The sequence below is a fragment of the Talpa occidentalis genome, unplaced genomic scaffold, assembly GCF_014898055.3.
Source record: "Talpa occidentalis isolate TD23 unplaced genomic scaffold, MPIMG_talOcc4v2.1 talOcc4.2, whole genome shotgun sequence".
Lineage (NCBI taxonomy): Eukaryota > Metazoa > Chordata > Mammalia > Eulipotyphla > Talpidae > Talpa > Talpa occidentalis.
In genome coordinates, this window is record NW_023602073.1 from 15,526,693 (window position 1) to 15,544,927 (window position 18,235).

An 18,235-nucleotide genomic window follows, 5' to 3' on the forward strand; every position below is an offset into this window, starting at 1 on the left:
GGATTTCGCCGAAGCCGTCCCTTCCTTCAGGAACCCCTGACACCGACTGCTGCGGCTGGCTCACAACATTTGACAAGACAGCTCAGGATGATCTGTGCCCAGTGCAGAGTCTCATCCATGACAGTGAGGGTGGAGGGATATGCAGGTAGTCATTATGGGATCAGGAACCCAGGGGGGCATTCTCATCTCTCTTGAGCTGGATGCCTCAGGAGCTGGTGTGTCCAGTTCCTTTGAGGGGCCTGCCTGCAGGCTGTGCCAGGATGAGATGAATCTTCAGGCTTGAATGGCAGAGACTCTGGGAGCACCCAGGAGAGTGCAGAGACTGAGAGATTCCTCTTGGGAAGGAAGAGAAGAGCCTGGGCCACCATTGGGACCAGCAGCTTATGAGCCTGAGCAGCTGGACACCCTTGGTTAGGTTGTTCCTCAGCTCCTTTGCAGGTCAGCTGCCCTGACTGACTCCCTAGGGCATTCAGATCAGCACCAAGCAAAGCACCTGACCCAGGATCCAGCCAGGCAGCTCTAGAATCCCAGTCACTGCCTGGCTCCTCCCTTACCTCACCAACCCCTCACACTGCAGAAGTGATTTCTTTTACAAATGTATATTGTGTGATTATCAGAAATGCCTCTTCCATCCTAGGCTATCAATATGGCAAGGGACTTTGCTGCCTGCCTCCTAGCCCCCAGGTTTGCAGCCTCCCAGCCTGCTCATCTGCTCCCCTGCTTAAGCATTAAAGGCCTGTTAGATCTACCTAAGGCTCCGAATTCCTCTCCCTCTCCTGAATAACAATGAATCTGGCTGGTGCTGCCAGTTTCAGGACTTCTCCCAAATCCATCTGGCCCCGCCCCCACCAGTTTCCTTTCAGTGTTGACTCCTGGGAAAGGAATCCACAGGCAGGAACCCGGACATGGAACTGCAGGGAGACTAGCAGCGATTTTGTTGCTGACTGCTCCGTGAGGAAGGGAGGATTGAAGTCCAGGTCAAGTTTTGCTCTGGGGTGGAATGTGAGTTCTGTGTCTGTGTGTCTGTGGGTGTCTGTTCACACAGGGTGTTTGTTCCTGTGTGGGCGTGTGTGTGTGGTCCCTGGCAATAAGAAGCTCACTGGAACCTGACAATGGTCAGGACATTGCTTTCCAGCTCTCTCTCCCTCTGCTTTCTCTTTCCCAGGCACAGTGCCACATCTCAGATCAGGGTGTGAGGTCAGCAAGGGCAGGCACTTAGGGTTCAGAGGAAGGGCATCCCCAGGAGCACAACCCCAGGCATAAGGAAGGCTGGTGCAGCCCCTGGGAGAAATCCCCTCCGTGGGAGAGCAGTCTGCAGAGACGTGCTCTGGCTCCGAGGGCTAGTCCTGAAAATAGGGGGAAATAATCTATCCAGTTCCTTGTGTTGGATCTGCTTTTAGTCCAGGTCCTGTGAGTGCAAAGGAAAGGTCTCCACTTCCTCCCTCAGCACCTCCCCACACACTCCCAGCAAGGGGAGGGCAGCAGGGCTGGGAGCTGGAGCAGCTACAGCTGTGGGGAAGGGCAGACCCTCTGCTCTGGTCCCTTTGTTATAGGGCAAGCCCAATATAAAATAAAATGGGTTGCCTGGCTGTGGGTCCTCACCTGTGCGTTTAAAAGGGACTTATTAATACTCCACTACAGGCACACACAAAAGGTTAATAAAAGATTTATTTACAAGGGAAAGGAATTAAGGAAATGTACAACTCAGGGAGAAAATAGGGAAATAAAGTCCTTAATGCGTCCTACCCAATCTGCCGACCTGGAAACCCAAAGGCACTCTCAGAGCTGGCTGCACTCTGTGAGCCGAAATGGGGGACCCTCCAAAGCCCACGTGTCTGGCTTTAATACCAACCTGGTTGCTTAACCCCACCCTCAGGTCCCAGCCCCTTCCCTTTGGTGGTGATGGGATTTGGAGTTCCCAGTGTCTTTTGGCTTTGGTCTGGAGTGGGAGGGTGGAGTCCACAAAGCTTGTATGGAATTAGCTTTAGGACATCCTTTCCCCCCTAACACCTGCTCCTCTGTCTCCAGCTCTCAGTCCTCACTGGTGGACACTGGGGTTCCCGGACAAGGAGCCCAAAATGGACAGGTCTTGCCCTCTGCTTCCTGCCTCCCCACATCCTGGTTCTGCAAATTCCCTCTGCCTCAGGCACCCTGACCTTGTCCTGGGAGACCTGTCCTCCCCAGGAGGGAGACAGTCACCTCCCTTGTGCCCAGGGCCTCTGCTCCCAGCACCAACACCTTCTCTTGCCACCCTCTGCAGCTCTCCCACTGGAGTAGGGTCTCCATATAAACTGGAATAACCTGGAGCCCCTTTTACTTTGTAGCAATTTGTGGGGTCCAGAGAACCAGACATGGGGGTATGAGGAGAATCAAGTGTCACTGGCCCCATGAATTCTGCTCCCAAACCATTCACCTCTATTGCTGGCAGGAAAAGAAGTCACTCAGAACTTCGAGCTGACTCCTACTGAAGTCCATTTGATACAGAGAGATTATCACTCTCCCTCCCTGACTTCTCTTCTCTCCTACAACTTTTGCTAGCAAACCTGTCTGCCTCTCTATCTCTACGAGTACCTGATGAGAACACTTTCTGCCATGAGGGAATGTTCTTTACTTGGATACCATTGGCAGGTATGAAGCATTGAATTATGGATGGTGGGACTTAAACACTGAATTTAAATGTTATTATTGAATTTTAATCTATTCAACTGAATAGGGCGAAGTGACGGGATCACCCTATTCTACCACACAGGGACATGTGAGGCATCGTTCAAATTATAACCCATTTTGTCTCCAGAGAGAAGACTTCAACACCTGTGCAGGCTCAGAGTCTCAGGTGAGGCTTAATGCTTCACTTGGAAAATCCTGTCTGATCCATCTCGGCCTACAGATACTGTCTCAGGAAGAGCCATGGCCTCAATTTCAGGGATCAGGAAGATGAGGGAGGAAGCCACGTGCTCCATCTGTCAGCAGCTTATGACAGAGCCTGTGAGCATCTACTGTGGGCACAGCTTCTGCCGCAGGTGCATAAGTAGCTTCTTTGGTCAGAGTCTCCATTGTGCGTTTTTTGTGATGATGCGTCCCTGTCCCTTGTGTGGAACATCATTTCAAAGGGAGAGTCTCCACCCAACAGACTGCTGGAAAACCTCATTGAGAGCATTAAGGAGCTGGAGCATGAGAAGCTGTGTGAGGAACTTGGGGAGCAGCTGTACCTGTTCTGTGAGGATAATGGGCAGCTCATCTGCTGGCGCTGTGAGCGCTCCCCCCAGCACAGAGGACACAGCACGGCTCTAGCGGAGGACGTATGTCCAGGCTACAAGGTGAGTGAGTGGCCAAACCTGTCAGCAAGTACTTCCTCTATGGTACACATTTTTATTGAAATTAGTTAGTCTGAACACCAAGATTGTGACCCTAAAAATGTTGTTTCCATCACATTATTTTCTGAATAATCGTTGATTATGATCCCAGTGAGTCAGGTCCTGATGATCTATGCCAAACTTCAGGGTTGGTCAGAACCCATTTCTGTAACGAACTTTTCCTGACAATACAGTGTGCTCTTTGCCACACCAGCCCTGTTCAAGGCCTCACCTCGAATATATAATTGGAGACACCACAGCGTGCAAGAGCATAGGAAATCATCTAAAATCCCAGTGGTCAGAACCACCAACTGTTTTACAGCCTATAGCACGAGGAGTAAGAAAAGGAACACTGGATACTGACGTCCCTTGGTGTGGGTGATGAGGGGGAGCACCAAGGGGTGCCAATGGGTGTAGGTAGGGAGACTGCCCAGAAGTGAGTCCTGACAGGAAAATATAAATAACCCTGTGTGGAAAAAAAACAGGATCCACTCAGGCAGACCACCTGTCACGACAGCTTGCCTGACAGTCTAGTACCTTGTCAGGGGGTGTGTGATGGGACCGTCAGGTGAGGGCATGAGAAAGGGAGTCAAGGAAAGAACTTGAGTGTCACTCAGAGTCTACTGGTCCACAGTGGGGATTTATTTGTGGAGGGAAAGATCAGGCTGACATTTAAAAGAACATTCTGCATGCACAAAATAAACATCAAGGAATAAAATCGAAATTAGTCCTCTAATAAAAGGGGATGGAAACAGGCGTTAGCAAGGATTAAGGAGTTAAAGGTTTTCAAAATAATTGGTGAGGGCCTCTCCGGTGGTGCAACGGGTTGAGCGCAGTGCTGTGAAGCTGTCCGCAGCCTCTGCATCACCGGTTCAATTCCTGGCCGGCCAGCGAGATGCCCACATGGCCTGGCAAACCTCGCCTGTCTTGCCCGCTGCTCCCCGCAGCAGTACTTTGGTCGATCTGCCTGTTCTACTCCCTACTCTGTCTCTGGTGAATTCTCTCACCCTCCCGCGCCTCTGGCCTGTACCCCAGTGCGTGTATAAATAAATAAATCTTTTAAAAAATAAAATAAAATACTGAGGACATAAAAACATTGTTCTAAATAAAAAAGAAATAATTGGTGAGTGATGAAGCCTTGAGAGAGGTTCAGGCAACTCCTATGTTTCTCACTCAGTAGCTCTGAGTAAAGACGCCCTTTGCTGCACAGGAATGAAGAAGTGGGAATCATTCCTCCTCTGTCCTGTTGACATTTGAAGGAAAAGTCCCATGGGGCCTGTGTCCCCTCATCCTTCAGGTCCCCGTGTCTTCTGTGAAGGTTCTGGATCCAGTATCAGGGTGTGTCAGTCCTGAGCACCACTCAGTGCACTCACGTCCTCCTGTAACACCATGCGCAGCTCATCACTGTGATGGGGCAGATCCCATAACTTTCCCACCAAGCAGTAAAAAATAAAGCAACCCAAGGTGATGGACGTAGCCTCAGGAATCAGACTTTGGTGGTCAAAACTTAGTCGAAGTTTCACATGAAGCACTGGGCTCTCCCCACATTGCGACATGTCTCTGAAGGCTCTTCTGTGTCCCCACCCCTCTCAGCCCTGAGCTCTGCATGATCCCCTCCTTCACACAGCAGGTGCCAGGGGGCAGTGATCACAGGACAGACCCTGTCATGAGCTTGTCTTTGTCTGCCTGCTGCTGTGTGTGGGTGGTTGATTCCCTGTGGGGTCCCTCGTCCTCTTTCCTGGCCCTTTGACAAGACAACTTGGGATGAGCTGTGCCCGGTGCAGAGTCTCATCTATGACAGTGACAGGGGAGGGAGAGGCAGGAGTCACTATGGGATCAGGGACCCAGGGTCTCAATCTCCCTCTGTCTGTGAGCTGCATGCCTCAGGAGGGGTGTCCTGTCCCTGTGAGGGGTCTGTCCCCGACTGTCCCAGGTCATGATGAGATGTTAATTTGTCCCCTTTGTTGTTGCTCTGAAGGAAGGGTGCTGTTCCTACCAGACCCTCTAGTCAGAATTCCTGAGTGTAAAACTTCTGGCATTTTGACAAGTCTCCTCCCTCATCTACCTGGACCTGCCCCACATCCATTTCATTTCTGAGTTGACTCTATCAGAGGAACTTCCCTTCTAGGAATCTGGAATCGGAGCGGCTGGCATAGATTTTGTGACTGACTGCCCTGTGGGGAGGACTGAAAAAGTCCAGGCCAAGGTTTGCTCTGGGGTGGACTGTGATGTCTGTGTGTGTGCAGTGGGAGGCAATAAGAAGAGCTCAGCCAAGTCAAATTGGTCAGGACTTGCTTTCTAGCTCTCTTCCCCTCTGCTTTCACTTTCAAGACTCCATTTCCCCTCTCAGATCAGGGTGTGAGGTGAGCAAAGGGCAGGCACTTGGGGTTCAGAGGAAGGGCATCCCCAGGAGCACAACCCCAGGCATAAGGAAGGCTGGTGCAGCCCCTGGGAGAAATCCCCTCCGTGGGAGAGCAGTCTGCAGAGACGTGCTCTGGCTCCGAGGGCTAGTCCTGAAAATAGGGGGAAATAATCTATCCAGTTCCTTGGGTTGGATCTGCTTTTAGTCCAGGCCCTGTGCACCTGTCTCTCTGCTCACCCTCTGCAGCTCTCCCGCTGGAGTATGGTCTCCACATAAACTGGATTAACCTGGAACCCCTTTTTCTCTGAGAGTTTTAGGGAGTCTTGAGGACCAGATGTGGGGTGTGAGGAGAGTCAAGTGTCACTGACACCATGCACTCTGCCCCCAAACCATTCACCTCTGTTGTTGGCAGGACAAAGAAGTAACTCAGAACTTGGGGCTGACTCTTCCGAAGTTCATTTGACACAGAGAGACTATCTCTCTCCCTCCCTGACTTCTCTTCTCTCCTACCACTTTTGCTAGCAAACCTGTCTTCTTCTCTATCTCTCCTACTACCTGATCAAAGAACACTTTCTGCCATGAGGGAATGTTGTTCACTTGGATATGGTGGGACTATTGGCACTTGGATATTGGCAGGTATGAAGCATTGAATAATGGCTGGTGGGACTCAAACATTGAATTTAAATGTTATCATTGAATTTTAATCTAAACTGAATGGGGCAAACGTGGCAGGGTTCAACCTATTCTACCACACAGGGATGTGTGAGGCATTTTTCAATCCATTATGTCTTCAGAGAGACTTCAACACCTGTGCAGGCTCAGAGGCTCAGGTGAAGCTTAATTCTTCACTTGGAAAATCTTGTCTGATCCATCTCTGCCTACAGATAATTTCAGAAAGAGCCATGGCCTCACTTTCAGGGATCAAGAGGATGAGGGAGGAAGCCACGTGCTCCATCTGCCTGGAGCTGATGAAGGAGCCTGTGAGCATCCACTGTGGGCACAGCTTCTGCCGCCAGTGCATAACTGCCTACTTTGGTAAGAGTCTCCATTGTGTGTTTATTGTGATGATGCGTCCCTGTCCCTTGTGTGGAACATCATTTCAAAGGGAGAGTCTCCGACCCAACAAGCCGCTGGAAAACCTCATTGAGAGCATCAAGGAGCTGGAGCGTGAGAGGCTGTGTGAGGAACACGAGGAGCGGCTCCACCTGTTCTGTGAGGACGACGGGCAGCTCATCTGCTGGCGCTGTGAGCGCTCCCCCCAGCACAGAGGACACAGCACGGCTCTAGTGGAGGACGTATGTCCAGGCTACAAGGTGAGTGAGTGGCCAAACCTTTCAGCAAGTGCTTCCTCTTATGTTGCACATTTTCATTGAAATTAGTTAGTCTGAACACCAAGATTGTGACCCTGAAGAGTTGTTTCCATCATGTTATTTTCTGAATAATAATTTATTATGATCCCAGTGAGTCAAGTCTTGATGATCTATGCCAAACTTCAACATTGGTCAGAACCCATTCTTGTAAGAACTTCCTGTGATGAACTTCTGGACAATACATTGTGCTCTTTGCCAACCTGCCTCATTCATGGCCTCATCTCGAATATATAATTGGAGACACCACAACATGCAAGAGTACAGGAAATCATCTGATCCCATAGGTCCGAATCTCTAACTGTTAGATAGCCTCCAGTCTACAAGGATTAACAAAAGGAACACAGGCTGCCTCATGTCCCTTGGTGTGGGTGGTGAAGGGGGGAACTTAAGAGCCTGAATGGGTATAGGGGGAGACTGCCCAGAAGTGAGTCCTGACAGGAAAATATAAATAACCGTGTGGAGAAAAAACAAGATTCCACTCAGGCAGACCACCTGTCACAGCAGCTTGCCTGACCTTCTAGTACCTTGTCAGGGTGTGTGTGCTGGAACTGGCAGGTGAGGGCATGAGAAAGGAAGTCGAGGAAAGAACTTGAGTGTCACTCAGAGTCTACTCGTTCACAGTTGGGATTTATTTGTGGAGGGAAAGATCAGGCTGACATTTATTTATTTATTTTTTTTTAACTTTTTAAAAAAAATTTATTTATTTATTTACACAAGCACTGGGTACACTCAGAAGTGCGGGAGGGTGAGAGAATTCACCAGAGCCAGAGCGGGGAGCAGAGCGGGCAGAAGGACCGAAGTACACTGCTGAGGGGAGCAGCGGGCGGCAGGAGAGGTCGCGCGCCATGTGGGACCCTCCTCCTGTGGCCGGGGAGCAGCTGGGAATCGAACCGGCGCTGCAGAGGCTGCGGGCAGCTTCTCAACCCAGTGCTCAACCGCTGCGACACCTGGGAGGCCCCCAGGCTGACATTTAAAAGAACATTCTGCGTGCACAAAATAAACATCAAGGAGTAAAAACAAAGTTAGTCCTCTAAGAAAAGGGGATGAAAACAGGTTTTAGCAAGGATCATGAAGGACAGTTAAAGGTTTTCAAAATAATTGGTGAGTGATGAAGCCTTGAGAGATGTTCAGTCACCTCCTAAGTTTCTCACTCAGTAGCTCTGAGTAAGGCTGCCCTTTGCTGTGCAGGAATGAAGAAGTGGGATTCATTCCTCCTCTGCCCTTGTTGACGTTTGAAGGAAACATCCCCAGTCGGGCTCTGTGTCCCCTCATCCTTGAGGTGCCTGTGTCTTATGTGAAGGTTCAGGATCCTGTGTCAGGGCTTGTCAGTCCTGAGTACCCTCAGTGCACTCACCTCCCCCTGTAATGCCATGAGCAGCTCATCACTGTAATGGGGCAGATCCCGTAACTTTCCCACCAAATAGTAAAAAATAAAGCAACCCAAGCTGATGGATGTACCTCAGGAGTCAGACTGCGGAGGTCAAAATCTAGCGAGAGTTTCAGTTCTTACTAGATGGGATCAGTGAGCAACTTAGTTATTGCCTACATGACTTGGTTTCCCCATCTGTCAGTGGAGATTGCAGTGTCCCCTCCCAGCCCCCCACCCCCACACACAGCGGAGGTTGTCATAAGCTATAAATACATTCTTGATGTAGAGTTGAGAATAGCACTGGGCTCAGAGCAAGAGAAAATCAGTCTTTTGCTAACTAGATTCCTCACACTTTCTTGAGAGCACTGTGTTGTTATGAGTATATTTAAGAGTTTGCAGAGAGCAGGAGCAATTCTTTTACTGTGGACCATGACTAGCAGTTTAGTAAGCTTCAGATTGCTTCTCTTGAAAATGTGAGAAAGTGTTTGAAAAGTAACTCTACAGCTGGATGAGGACACTAAACACTGTAAGTTGCTGTCATGACACTGTTCTTCAGGTGATACAGGGCTCTCCCTCCATGACCTGGTTCTGTAACTTCAGCTGCCATCCTAGGCTCTCCTTCCTGACTCACCATAAGATGTAAAATATCCCACGTGTTTCATACACTCTGTAGTGTTTATTACTGGTCCAACACATTATTTTATAAAACATACTGTTAGGTTATTATAATCCTGTTCTATATGCAACATGTCCTGGAAGGCTGTAGTGGTGGTTGTATTTCAGGCTCTGGGTCAGCGGATGAGCTGGGAATTACATCTCAGCCACCTTTCAGTGATGGCCCCATTGGAAGGTTACTGCTCCCTTCCTAAGCCTCCACTTCTACAGCACAGAAAGATGTTACAATCCTAGGAACTCTATCCGTTATGTTACAGCCCTCATAATTTTGTCCTTTGTTAAGGCCTGAAAATATATTCAATGTTAATTATTTATTGGCAGTTGCACCCTGTAGGTGCCAAGTGAAGGTTTGTGAAATTGACTAGTCGTAACTCAGCCCTTTTTCCTTCAGGAGAAGCTCCAGGAAGTTGTGACAAAACTGAAAGCACAGAAAGATACATGTAAGAGTGCAAAGTTGTTCACGAGAGACCAAATGACAAAATGGGAGGTAAGAATTTGAGTTTATTGACCTCAAGTTATTTTCTGTCCTTGAATTTAAAGAGAGGCGATAACTGGGAAAGTATTAGGCTGTTCATTCTCTGTCCACCAGAGCACAGATCAAACTCAAGAAGAATCCATTTTTTTTAGTTTTAATACTACTAGTTGTCTATATCTATGAGAATTTATCTCCATTTTCTTCAACCTTTCAATAATAATTGCGTAGTTGTCCTGTGCCTCTGTCAGGAGACGAGAGTTGGTATGTCTGCTAACCTGGAACCCAGAACTTGACTGGATTTCTATTTTTAAAATCTTTTTTTTTTTTATTATTATTTTTTTTTAATTTTTCTAGAGGCATGTTTTTTTTTATTTATTTGTTTGTTTGTTTTGTTTATACATGCACTGGGTACAGTCAGAAGCGCAGGAGGGTGAGAGAATTCACCAGAGTCAGAGCAGGGGGCAGAGCAGGCAGAAGGACCGAAGCACACTGCTGAGGGGAGCAGCGGGCAGCAGGAGAGGTCTGCGCACCATGTGGGACCCTCCTCCGGTGGCCGGGGAGCAGCCGGGGATCGAACCAGCGCCGCAGAGGCTGCGGGCAGCTTCGCAACCCAGCGCTCAACCGCTGCGCCACCTGGGAGGCCCTGGATTTCTATTTTTAACAACTCAACCTTTGAAGGCCTCGACCTGCTGACATAGGCAAATTTATCTACTATATTTTCGAACTTCACCTGCCAGGTTTAGAAATCACCTTTGGGAGCCTGAAAATAGGATCACTGCAGGTGAGATTTTATTACTCAAACTTGCAGAGCTCATGAGGAGGCTGAGAACTGCTTCAATAATGCACTTGAGGGCCTCCCCCGTGGCGCAGCGGTTGAGCACTGGGTTGCGAAGCTGCCCGCAGCCTCTGCACCGCTGGTTCGATCCCTGGCTGCTCCCCGGCCACAAGAGGAGGGTCCCACATGGCACGCACACCTCTCCTACCACCCGCTGCTCCCCTCAGCAGTGTACTTCGGTCCTTCTGCTTGCTCTGCTCCCCGCTCTGGCTCTGGTGAATACTCTCACCCTCCTGTGTCTGACTGTACCCAGTACTTGTATAAATAAATAAATAAATCTTAAAAACAAAAAAAAGAATGCATTTGAGGGTCTCCCCTGGTACTGCAGCAGTAGAGCGCTGGGCTGCGAAGCTGCCTGCAGCCTCCTCAGTGCTGGTTCAATCCCCCGCTGCCAGCGAGGGTCCCACATGGCCGCTGGCGAGGATCCCACCTGGCATGCAGCCCTCTCCTGCCACCCGCTGCTCCCCTCAGCAGTGTATTTCAGTAAATCTACCTGTTCTGCTTGCTGCTCTGGCTCTGGTGAATCCTCTTACCCTCCCGTGCTTCTGACTGTACCCAGTGCTTGTATAAATAAATAAATAAATCTTAAAAAAAAAAAAAGAATGCACTTGCACTACAGACTTGGGGTGTAGCACAATGTCATGGTCAAACAAGGTATGAATAGAGAAAGCACCAAGTGAAACTACAATTCTGTATGTCCCAAATGAAAACTGAGACCTTCAGGGTGGGTCATTTGATTTCCGTCAGTCTTAGCCATAATGATGATAGTGAATCCTCTCTTGGTGGATAATTATTTCTGGAATCTGTGATCAAAGCCTGTCACCTAAACTGCCCCCCTGCTGAGGCTGAGAATCATAGACTCTTCTACCAGCCTGGACATCTTAAATTCAGGATTGGTTATATTTATCACAAGCCTCTGTTTGAAGATTCACATTTACCTTCTAACATCCCCTTCAACCCTTGGTTTTATCTCTATAAATGATCAATTATTTGACCTTGACCTATTTCCGTGTGTGTGTATGATTTAGCTTCCTGCCCCACGTTCTCCTGCAACTTGACTAAGGAAAAAGGAGATCAATTAGACCACCATAGACAGTTGAGTAACCCTCTCCCACACTTCGCTGCCTGCTCTCAGGCTTGACATACAGCGGGGAACTGGACATTCAAATGATGTAGGGGATAATAATATCACAGAAACTGAGCATGTTTCCTGGTGTGTGTGGGTGTGTTAAAATAAACATAACAACATTGGGGCCTCGCTGGTGGCACAAGGGGTTAAGACGCAACCTATGAAGCTATTCACAGCCACTGCAGCACAAGTTGGATCCTCGGCCAGTGAGACACCCACATGGTGCAGCAGACCTTTCCTGACTCTCCTGCTGCTCCCCTTAGCAGTGTATTTCAGTAGATCCACCTGTTCTGTTCCCCACTCTGGCTCTGATGAATCTTCTCAACCCCCTACATGTCTGGCTTGTATCCCCAGTTCCTGTATGCATAAATAAACCAATCTTTAAAGAAATAGAACATAAAATGCTGTTTTAACACTTTGTGAATGTAAGTTCATCAGTGCTTTTACACTATTGTGCAACCATTTTCACTCTATCTGCAGAACTTTTTCGTTGTTCCCAACTGGATCTCTGCACCCATTAAGCAATACCCATTGCTCTCTCTTCAAAACTCCTGGTAACAGGGGCCTCCCTGGTGGTTAAGGGGTTAAAGTCTCAGCACTATAAAGCTGTCTCTAGCCACAGCAGCATGAGTTCAATCCCCAGCCAGGGAGCTAGCCCACATAGGGCACAGAAGACCTTTCCTGTCTTTACCGCTGCTGCTCCCCTTAGTAGGGTATTTTTTTTTTAAATAGTTTTTGAGAATTTTTTTTTAAAGATTTATTTTTATTTATTTATACAAGCACTGGGTACTGTCAGAAGCGCAGGAGGGTGAGAGCATTCACCAGAGCCAGAGCAGGGAGCAGAGCAGGCAGAAGGACCGAAGTACACTTCTGAGGGGAACAGCGGGCGACAGGAGAGGTCTGCGGGCCATGTGGACCGTCCTCCCATGTGGGACCCTCCTCCAGTGGCTGGGGAGCAGCCGGAGATCGAATAGGCGCTGCAGAGGCAGTGGGCAGCTTCGCAACCCAGCGCTCAACTGCTGCGCCACCGGGTAGGCCCTTAGTAGGGTATTTAAGAAGATCTGCCTGTTCTGCTCCCCACTCTGTCTCTGGTGAATCTTCTCACCCCCACACCTCTGGCCTCCATCCCAGTTTTTGTATGCTAAATAAATAAAAATAAATCTTTAAGAAAAACCACTCCTGGTAACCATCACTCTACTTTCTATGCCTGAATTTGATTAGGTACTTCATGTTAGAATAATATTGCAATGTGTGTCTGACCAGCTTCACTTTTCATGTCTTTAAGGATTCATCCTTGAACATATATGGAGCTTTTCCTTCCTAAGGCCAACAGATTTCAAAATGTGATACCACATTTTTTGACTCATCCATACAATAGCATTTGGTTTGTTTTCCCCTTCTGAACACACTTTCTGTATTTTAGGAGAACATAGAGCTTCAAAAACAGAAAATCCAGTCTGACTTTGAGAATCTCATCAACTTCCTGTCAGAGGAGAAGATGTACCATCTGCGAAGACTGGAGAAGGGGAAAGAGCAGACTCTGGACAAACTGTGGAAGAATAATAACTGTCTGAAAGAGCAGAGCCAGGAACTCAAGAACCACATCCTGCAACTGGAGGAGAAATGCCAGGGCTCAGCCCAGAACTTGCTGCAGGTGAGCTGTGCCCGGGAGGACATAGAACAGGGATCTGTTGCTGGGGTGTTACCAGGGACAGGGTGAGGAAGCATGGGGCATCTGGCACAGCCCTTCTGCCTCATTCAAAAGAGCACACAGGTGTTGGGAAGTTAAAGGAAGATTTCTTTTAGTACACATCTGTATGCGCAGAGAGGCCTCTGCTGTCTGGAGGGTAATGTCAGACACTACAGCTCCCTCCAGCCTCCACGCAGAAGACAACAGACTTCAACATGCTGGCAGCTGAAGTCCTAGGAGACTGGGGTGGGCTCGTCCTCCTGGGAGTGCCTGGGTATCTCAGGCTGGGGTCACTCTTTACTTCTTTATAGCCCCACATAATAGACACCATGAAATATGAGTGTGTGGCACTCACCTCTCACCTTTGTCTCTGCAGGGTGTAAAAGACACCTTAAGCAGGTAAGTGCTGAATGAATACAGTGGGAAAGTGGGCTGGGTGTATAGAGCTGAATAGAATTTCCCACTAAAAGTGTCCTTGGTCTTTGTTTCTTCTAGGAGTTCCGCAGTGAAGCTGAAAGTACCAAAGCCTGTCTCTTTAAAACTTCCTGCTGTCTGCAATGTTTCTGAGCTTTACTTTGACATGAGGAAAATATTGAGGAGCTACCAAGGTATGGAATGTCAAGAATTTCTTCAGTGCTAAAGATGGCAGGGACCTAAAGAGGTAACCAAGTTCACCCTCTGTCCATGGGCAGACTCACAGCCAGAGAGGTGATTTAGTTGTTTCAATGGAGCTGTCACCTCCTCCGTACCAGGATACTCCAGGCCTTACACAGGACTTAACGATGCATGCAGATGCCTCAAATGCCTGTTTCCATTTCTTAGTTGTGTCAGCTAAGGAAAATCACCTCTTCATTTTTCCTTAGGCAAAAAAATGAAATTATTAACAGTTCCCACTTTGATGGATTGTCATGAAAATTAAAAACATTGACATGTAGGAAGTGTTTCCAAGACTTTTTAACTGTTAACCTCAGCACAATGCAAGAAAGGTGATTATTATGAACAGGGTGTGTATGGTTTTAGGGCCTGATCTTGATACCCCCATAAATGTCAGAATTGGAATGAAAACCAGTTTTACCTACACCGAAGCATGAGCTGCCCTCTGGCTCTTGGCTCTCTTCTTCAGTACTTGTCATATCTCTAATCCCTTATCCACAGTTATAAAATTGGAATACCTCTAAATACTAAACTCTTTTAATAATTCATCTGACTGCAATTTGAGAGCAAATCTGAAATGTTAGATTGGTCTTCTTAAAAGAGCTTTTTTTTTTTCTGTTTTATTTATTTGTGCGTAGAAGAAGTGGGATATAGACCGAAGGTGCACAGGGTGAGGGGATTCACCAGAGACAGTGAGGAGCAGAACAGGCACATTGAGTGACAAACAGTGCTAAGGGGAGCAGCAGGCAAGACAGGAGAGGTCTGCTGAGCCACATGTGGGTTAGCTCTGTGGCCAGGGATCAAACTCAGGCTGTAGGGGTGACAGCGCTGAGACCTAACCCCAAGGCCAACAGGGAGGCCCTCTTTAAGCTGCTGAAGCTTTTCCCATCTTCAATTACTTTCATGCTTCCCTGATCTATCAATTATGAAGAGAAGAATGTTAAAATGTTTCATGATGGTTATAGAGCTTCATATTTCACCTTGCAATTTTTTTTTTTAAAGATTTGTTTTTATTTATTTATTTATACAAACACTGGGCGCAGTCAGAAGCACGGGAGGGTGAGAGAATTCACCAGAGACAAAGCAGGGAGCAGAGCAGGCAGAAGGACCAAAGTACACTGCTGAGGAGAGCAGCGGGTGGCAGGAGAGGCCTCTTTGCCATGGGGGACCCTCCTCCGGTGGCGGGGGAGCAGCCGGGGAGCAGCCGGGGATCGAACCGGCACTGCAGAGGCTGCGGGCAGCTTTGCAACCCAGCGCTCAACCACTGCGCCACCTGGGACGCCCTCACCTTGTACTTTGGTGATTTTTTGCATTGTTTGTTTTGAGATGACATTACCAGTACTTGTGTTTGGACTTGTGATTTTTCCTAGTGACCTCCATACTTTTAAGGTGATTCCTTTCTACCCTGACTTAATACAGTGTGGTATCATTGTATAACATAACATTGTATAACCGTCCTATGTCTGTTTGTTACTAGTGCTGCTTACAAATAAATGTGGGTGGAGTTTCAAGAATCCAATTGATATCTTCTCTTTCAGTATATTTCACTTTCCAACCTCAGAATATTTTAATCTGTCCACTTCGGTTTTCCTGTATTGTTCAGATAACGTGAATTGAAATTGCAAACTTCTATGAATCAGGACAAAATATGGGCTGACTAAAGAGAGTTGACTAAAGGAGTTATTTCAAAGATGTGTGTTAGGATAGCAAATAAGGACAAGTGAAGGCCCCAGGACTAGGAGTAGGTAGGGAGCCATCCTCTGTCCTGGGCTCAAGTGCTGGGAGAAGGGGGGCAGGGATAGCAGAGAGTGTCCAGAGGCAGAGGAATGGAAGACCCCCCCCCCAGTCACAGCCAGTGGAGTACAATTAATCTTATCTCTTGTCTCTGCTTCTGTTTGCCTGGGTCTCCTCTAGTGCTTCCCATTGGCTAAAGCAAACACAGGTCAGAATAGAGGGATCCTGGCTGATGTGTCCACAGGGGTCTGCTTTAGGGAACAGAGCAGGTAGGGAAGGTGGGGAGAGACCTCCACTGAAAACAAAGGTGTCAGCACAGCAGATGTTTCTATACTTGATTTCTCTTATCACCACCATCCAAGCAACCAGTGTTTAACGAGTATCTCTGCGGAGGCTGGCTTCTCGGTAGAGCATTCCATTACCACTTTGTCTTTTTTAAATTTCATTCTGGCCAGAATTAAACTTAAATTTATAGTATTATTTTTGTATTTTACTTGACTCTTCAGATCATTATTGTGTCTTAGTGTACCACCTTATACTCACACCTGTGAAACTTTATCTGAAGCATGGAAAAAAAGCTTATCCTTACAAGCCATTGGACTAAAATGTGTCCTGAGGCCTGGGTAACATACTGGGGCTGTTATACCAAGCTATGCTATGAGCTCTGTTGTTCTCTTGTTGATCCTGAGAGTTGGTGATTGTTTCGTGAAGATGGGAAGGGATCTTTGTGCCCCAGTATTCCATGGTACTTAGTGGTCCTACTTGGGAGAGTCCCTCTGGGAGAGGAAAATCACCTTGTCCACTCTGGGCAGTTCTGGTCCTTGCCGTCTCTGAGTGACAAAGATGGCGATGATGCTGGTAAGGGTGGTGGTTGTGATGGGGTTGATGTCACTACTACCACTTATTGATTGCTTACATATATCACAAATTTCATCAAGAACTAAGCATGTATTAGCCAATCAATTCTTCCCACCATTCTTTATGACAGATAGGACAATTTCTGCTTTAGTTTTCACCCTCTCAAAACTGACTCACAGAACTAGTAAGACAAAGTTTGCATTTGAGCACAGACTGGTTTTACTTCAAGTAAAGTATATTCTCTTCATCACCAAAATGTCTTTTCTTTTTTCAGTCAGTGTGACTCTGAATCCCGATACAGCTCATCCTGAACTAATTCTGTCTGAGGATCGGAGACAGGTGACCCGTGGCAGCCCCCAGGAGAAGCATCACGATTCTAGGAGATTTAGTGTGTTACCCTGTGTCCTGGGCTGTGAGGGCTTCACCTCAGGGAGACGTTACTTTGAAGTGGCCGTGGGAGACGGAATGCAGTGGGATATAGGAGTTTGCCTGGGAAGTGTACCCAAGAACGCTGACGTGACACTGATGCCTCAGTCTGGATTCTGGGCCATCAGACTCAGCAACGGGAACTGCTATGAAGCTCTTACCTCTCCCCCAACTTCCCTTTGTCTGAGGGAGAAGCCTACGGTTGTGGGACTTTTTCTAGACTGTGATGCCGGACTTGTACACTTTTATAATGTGACAACTGGCTCCCACATCTTCACCTTTGAGAAATTCGTCCTCTGTGATACTATCTGGCCCTTTTTCCAGGTTTATCATTGTTCACCTTTGTTCCTGCCTCCTTCAGAGAAATAAGTAAGTACAGGAGCCAAGTCTTTTTGTTTAAACATCACAGGTAATATAAAATCCTGTGAAGGCAGTAATCAGATGTTTACTTCACTGCTTGTTCCCTTCACCTGTAATAGTACCAAGCACCCAGCGGAGTTTTAATAAATCTGCATTGACTGATGCACGTATAGACTCTAAAACACGGCAGATGATAGCCATGATCATAAATTGTTCTCTCCATCCCTCCTCATTGAGTTCAGATTTGGGTTTTGAAGACTTGTTGGCTTAAAAGCAGGGTGACAATAATCTAGAGGTCTGCATTCTCCCAGTTTGAAACCATTTAACTCACGTGTGGGGATGACGGGATGCTGCAGATATCTGTCAGCCACCTAAGGAATCCAAAATGGGGCCTCCCTGGTGGGGCAAGGGATTAAGACATAACCTATGAAGCTATCTGCAGTCACTGTAGCTTGTATTTCATCCCTGGCCAGGGAGCAAACCACATGGTGCAGCAGATCTCTGTCTTGCCCGCTGCTCCCCTCAGCAGTGTATTTCAGTCAGTCTCCCTGTTCTGTTCCCTACTCTGTCTCTGGTGAATCCTCTCACCCCCCACACCTCTGGCCTGTACCCCAGCTCTTGTATGCATAAATAAATAAATCTTTAAAAAAAAATCCAAAATGGCTGTAATTCTCTAAATAACGGTGTTATTACGTAACTGAAGTAATTATCACTGTGAAGCAAATTTAAATTTAGTGAAAGGGACACTGATGATACAGATTAGAGTCAAACTGAGGACGGGCCCTGGAGACCAGCATCAGATTTCTTTGAGGGACTGACTGGTCACTTACCTGAAGTTTCTGGCTTAGGTTTGTACATGGAACTTACATGCACAGAGAGTTCATAATTTTTTTTCTTACTAAAGGTGAGAAGACATCTACTTAATTTCCAACCATTCTGTTAACT

At 47.5% G+C, this 18,235-nt stretch overlaps 1 protein-coding gene across 3 annotated transcripts; it reads left to right on the forward strand.

Annotated features, from left to right (window-relative positions):
- The first annotated feature begins 898 nt into the window (after positions 1-898).
- Positions 899-17,943, forward strand: LOC119251723 (E3 ubiquitin-protein ligase TRIM38-like). Of its 3 annotated transcripts, none has more exons than XM_037518978.2 (8): positions 899-1,002; positions 2,795-3,317; positions 6,600-7,028; positions 9,521-9,616; positions 12,992-13,222; positions 13,635-13,657; positions 13,754-13,866; positions 16,779-17,943. In XM_037518978.2, exons 3-8 carry the CDS (start codon positions 6,618-6,620, stop codon positions 17,297-17,299), a joined length of 1,395 nt encoding a protein of 464 aa, XP_037374875.1. In that variant the 5' UTR covers positions 899-1,002; positions 2,795-3,317; positions 6,600-6,617; the 3' UTR covers positions 17,300-17,943. The 3 variants fall into 3 exon arrangements, with proteins under 3 accessions (XP_037374875.1, XP_037374876.1, XP_037374874.1); XM_037518979.2 differs by having other exon boundaries at positions 899-977; XM_037518977.2 differs by lacking the exons at positions 899-1,002; positions 2,795-3,317 and having other exon boundaries at positions 6,367-7,028.
- Positions 17,944-18,235: the final 292 nt, after the last annotated feature.

What these genes read in the sequence shown, in the direction of transcription:
- LOC119251723 (XM_037518977.2), top strand. Translation starts at nt 6,474, where the DNA reads ATGTGTGAGGCATTTTTCAATCCATTATGTCTTCAGAGAGACTTCAAC. An exon ending in ACCAAATGACAAAATGGGAG is followed by an intron (nt 9,617 to 12,991) that starts GTAAGAATTTGA and finishes TCTGTATTTTAG; the next exon opens with GAGAACATAGAGCTTCAAAA. An exon ending in AATATTGAGGAGCTACCAAG is followed by an intron (nt 13,867 to 16,778) that starts GTATGGAATGTC and finishes TTCTTTTTTCAG; the next exon opens with TCAGTGTGACTCTGAATCCC.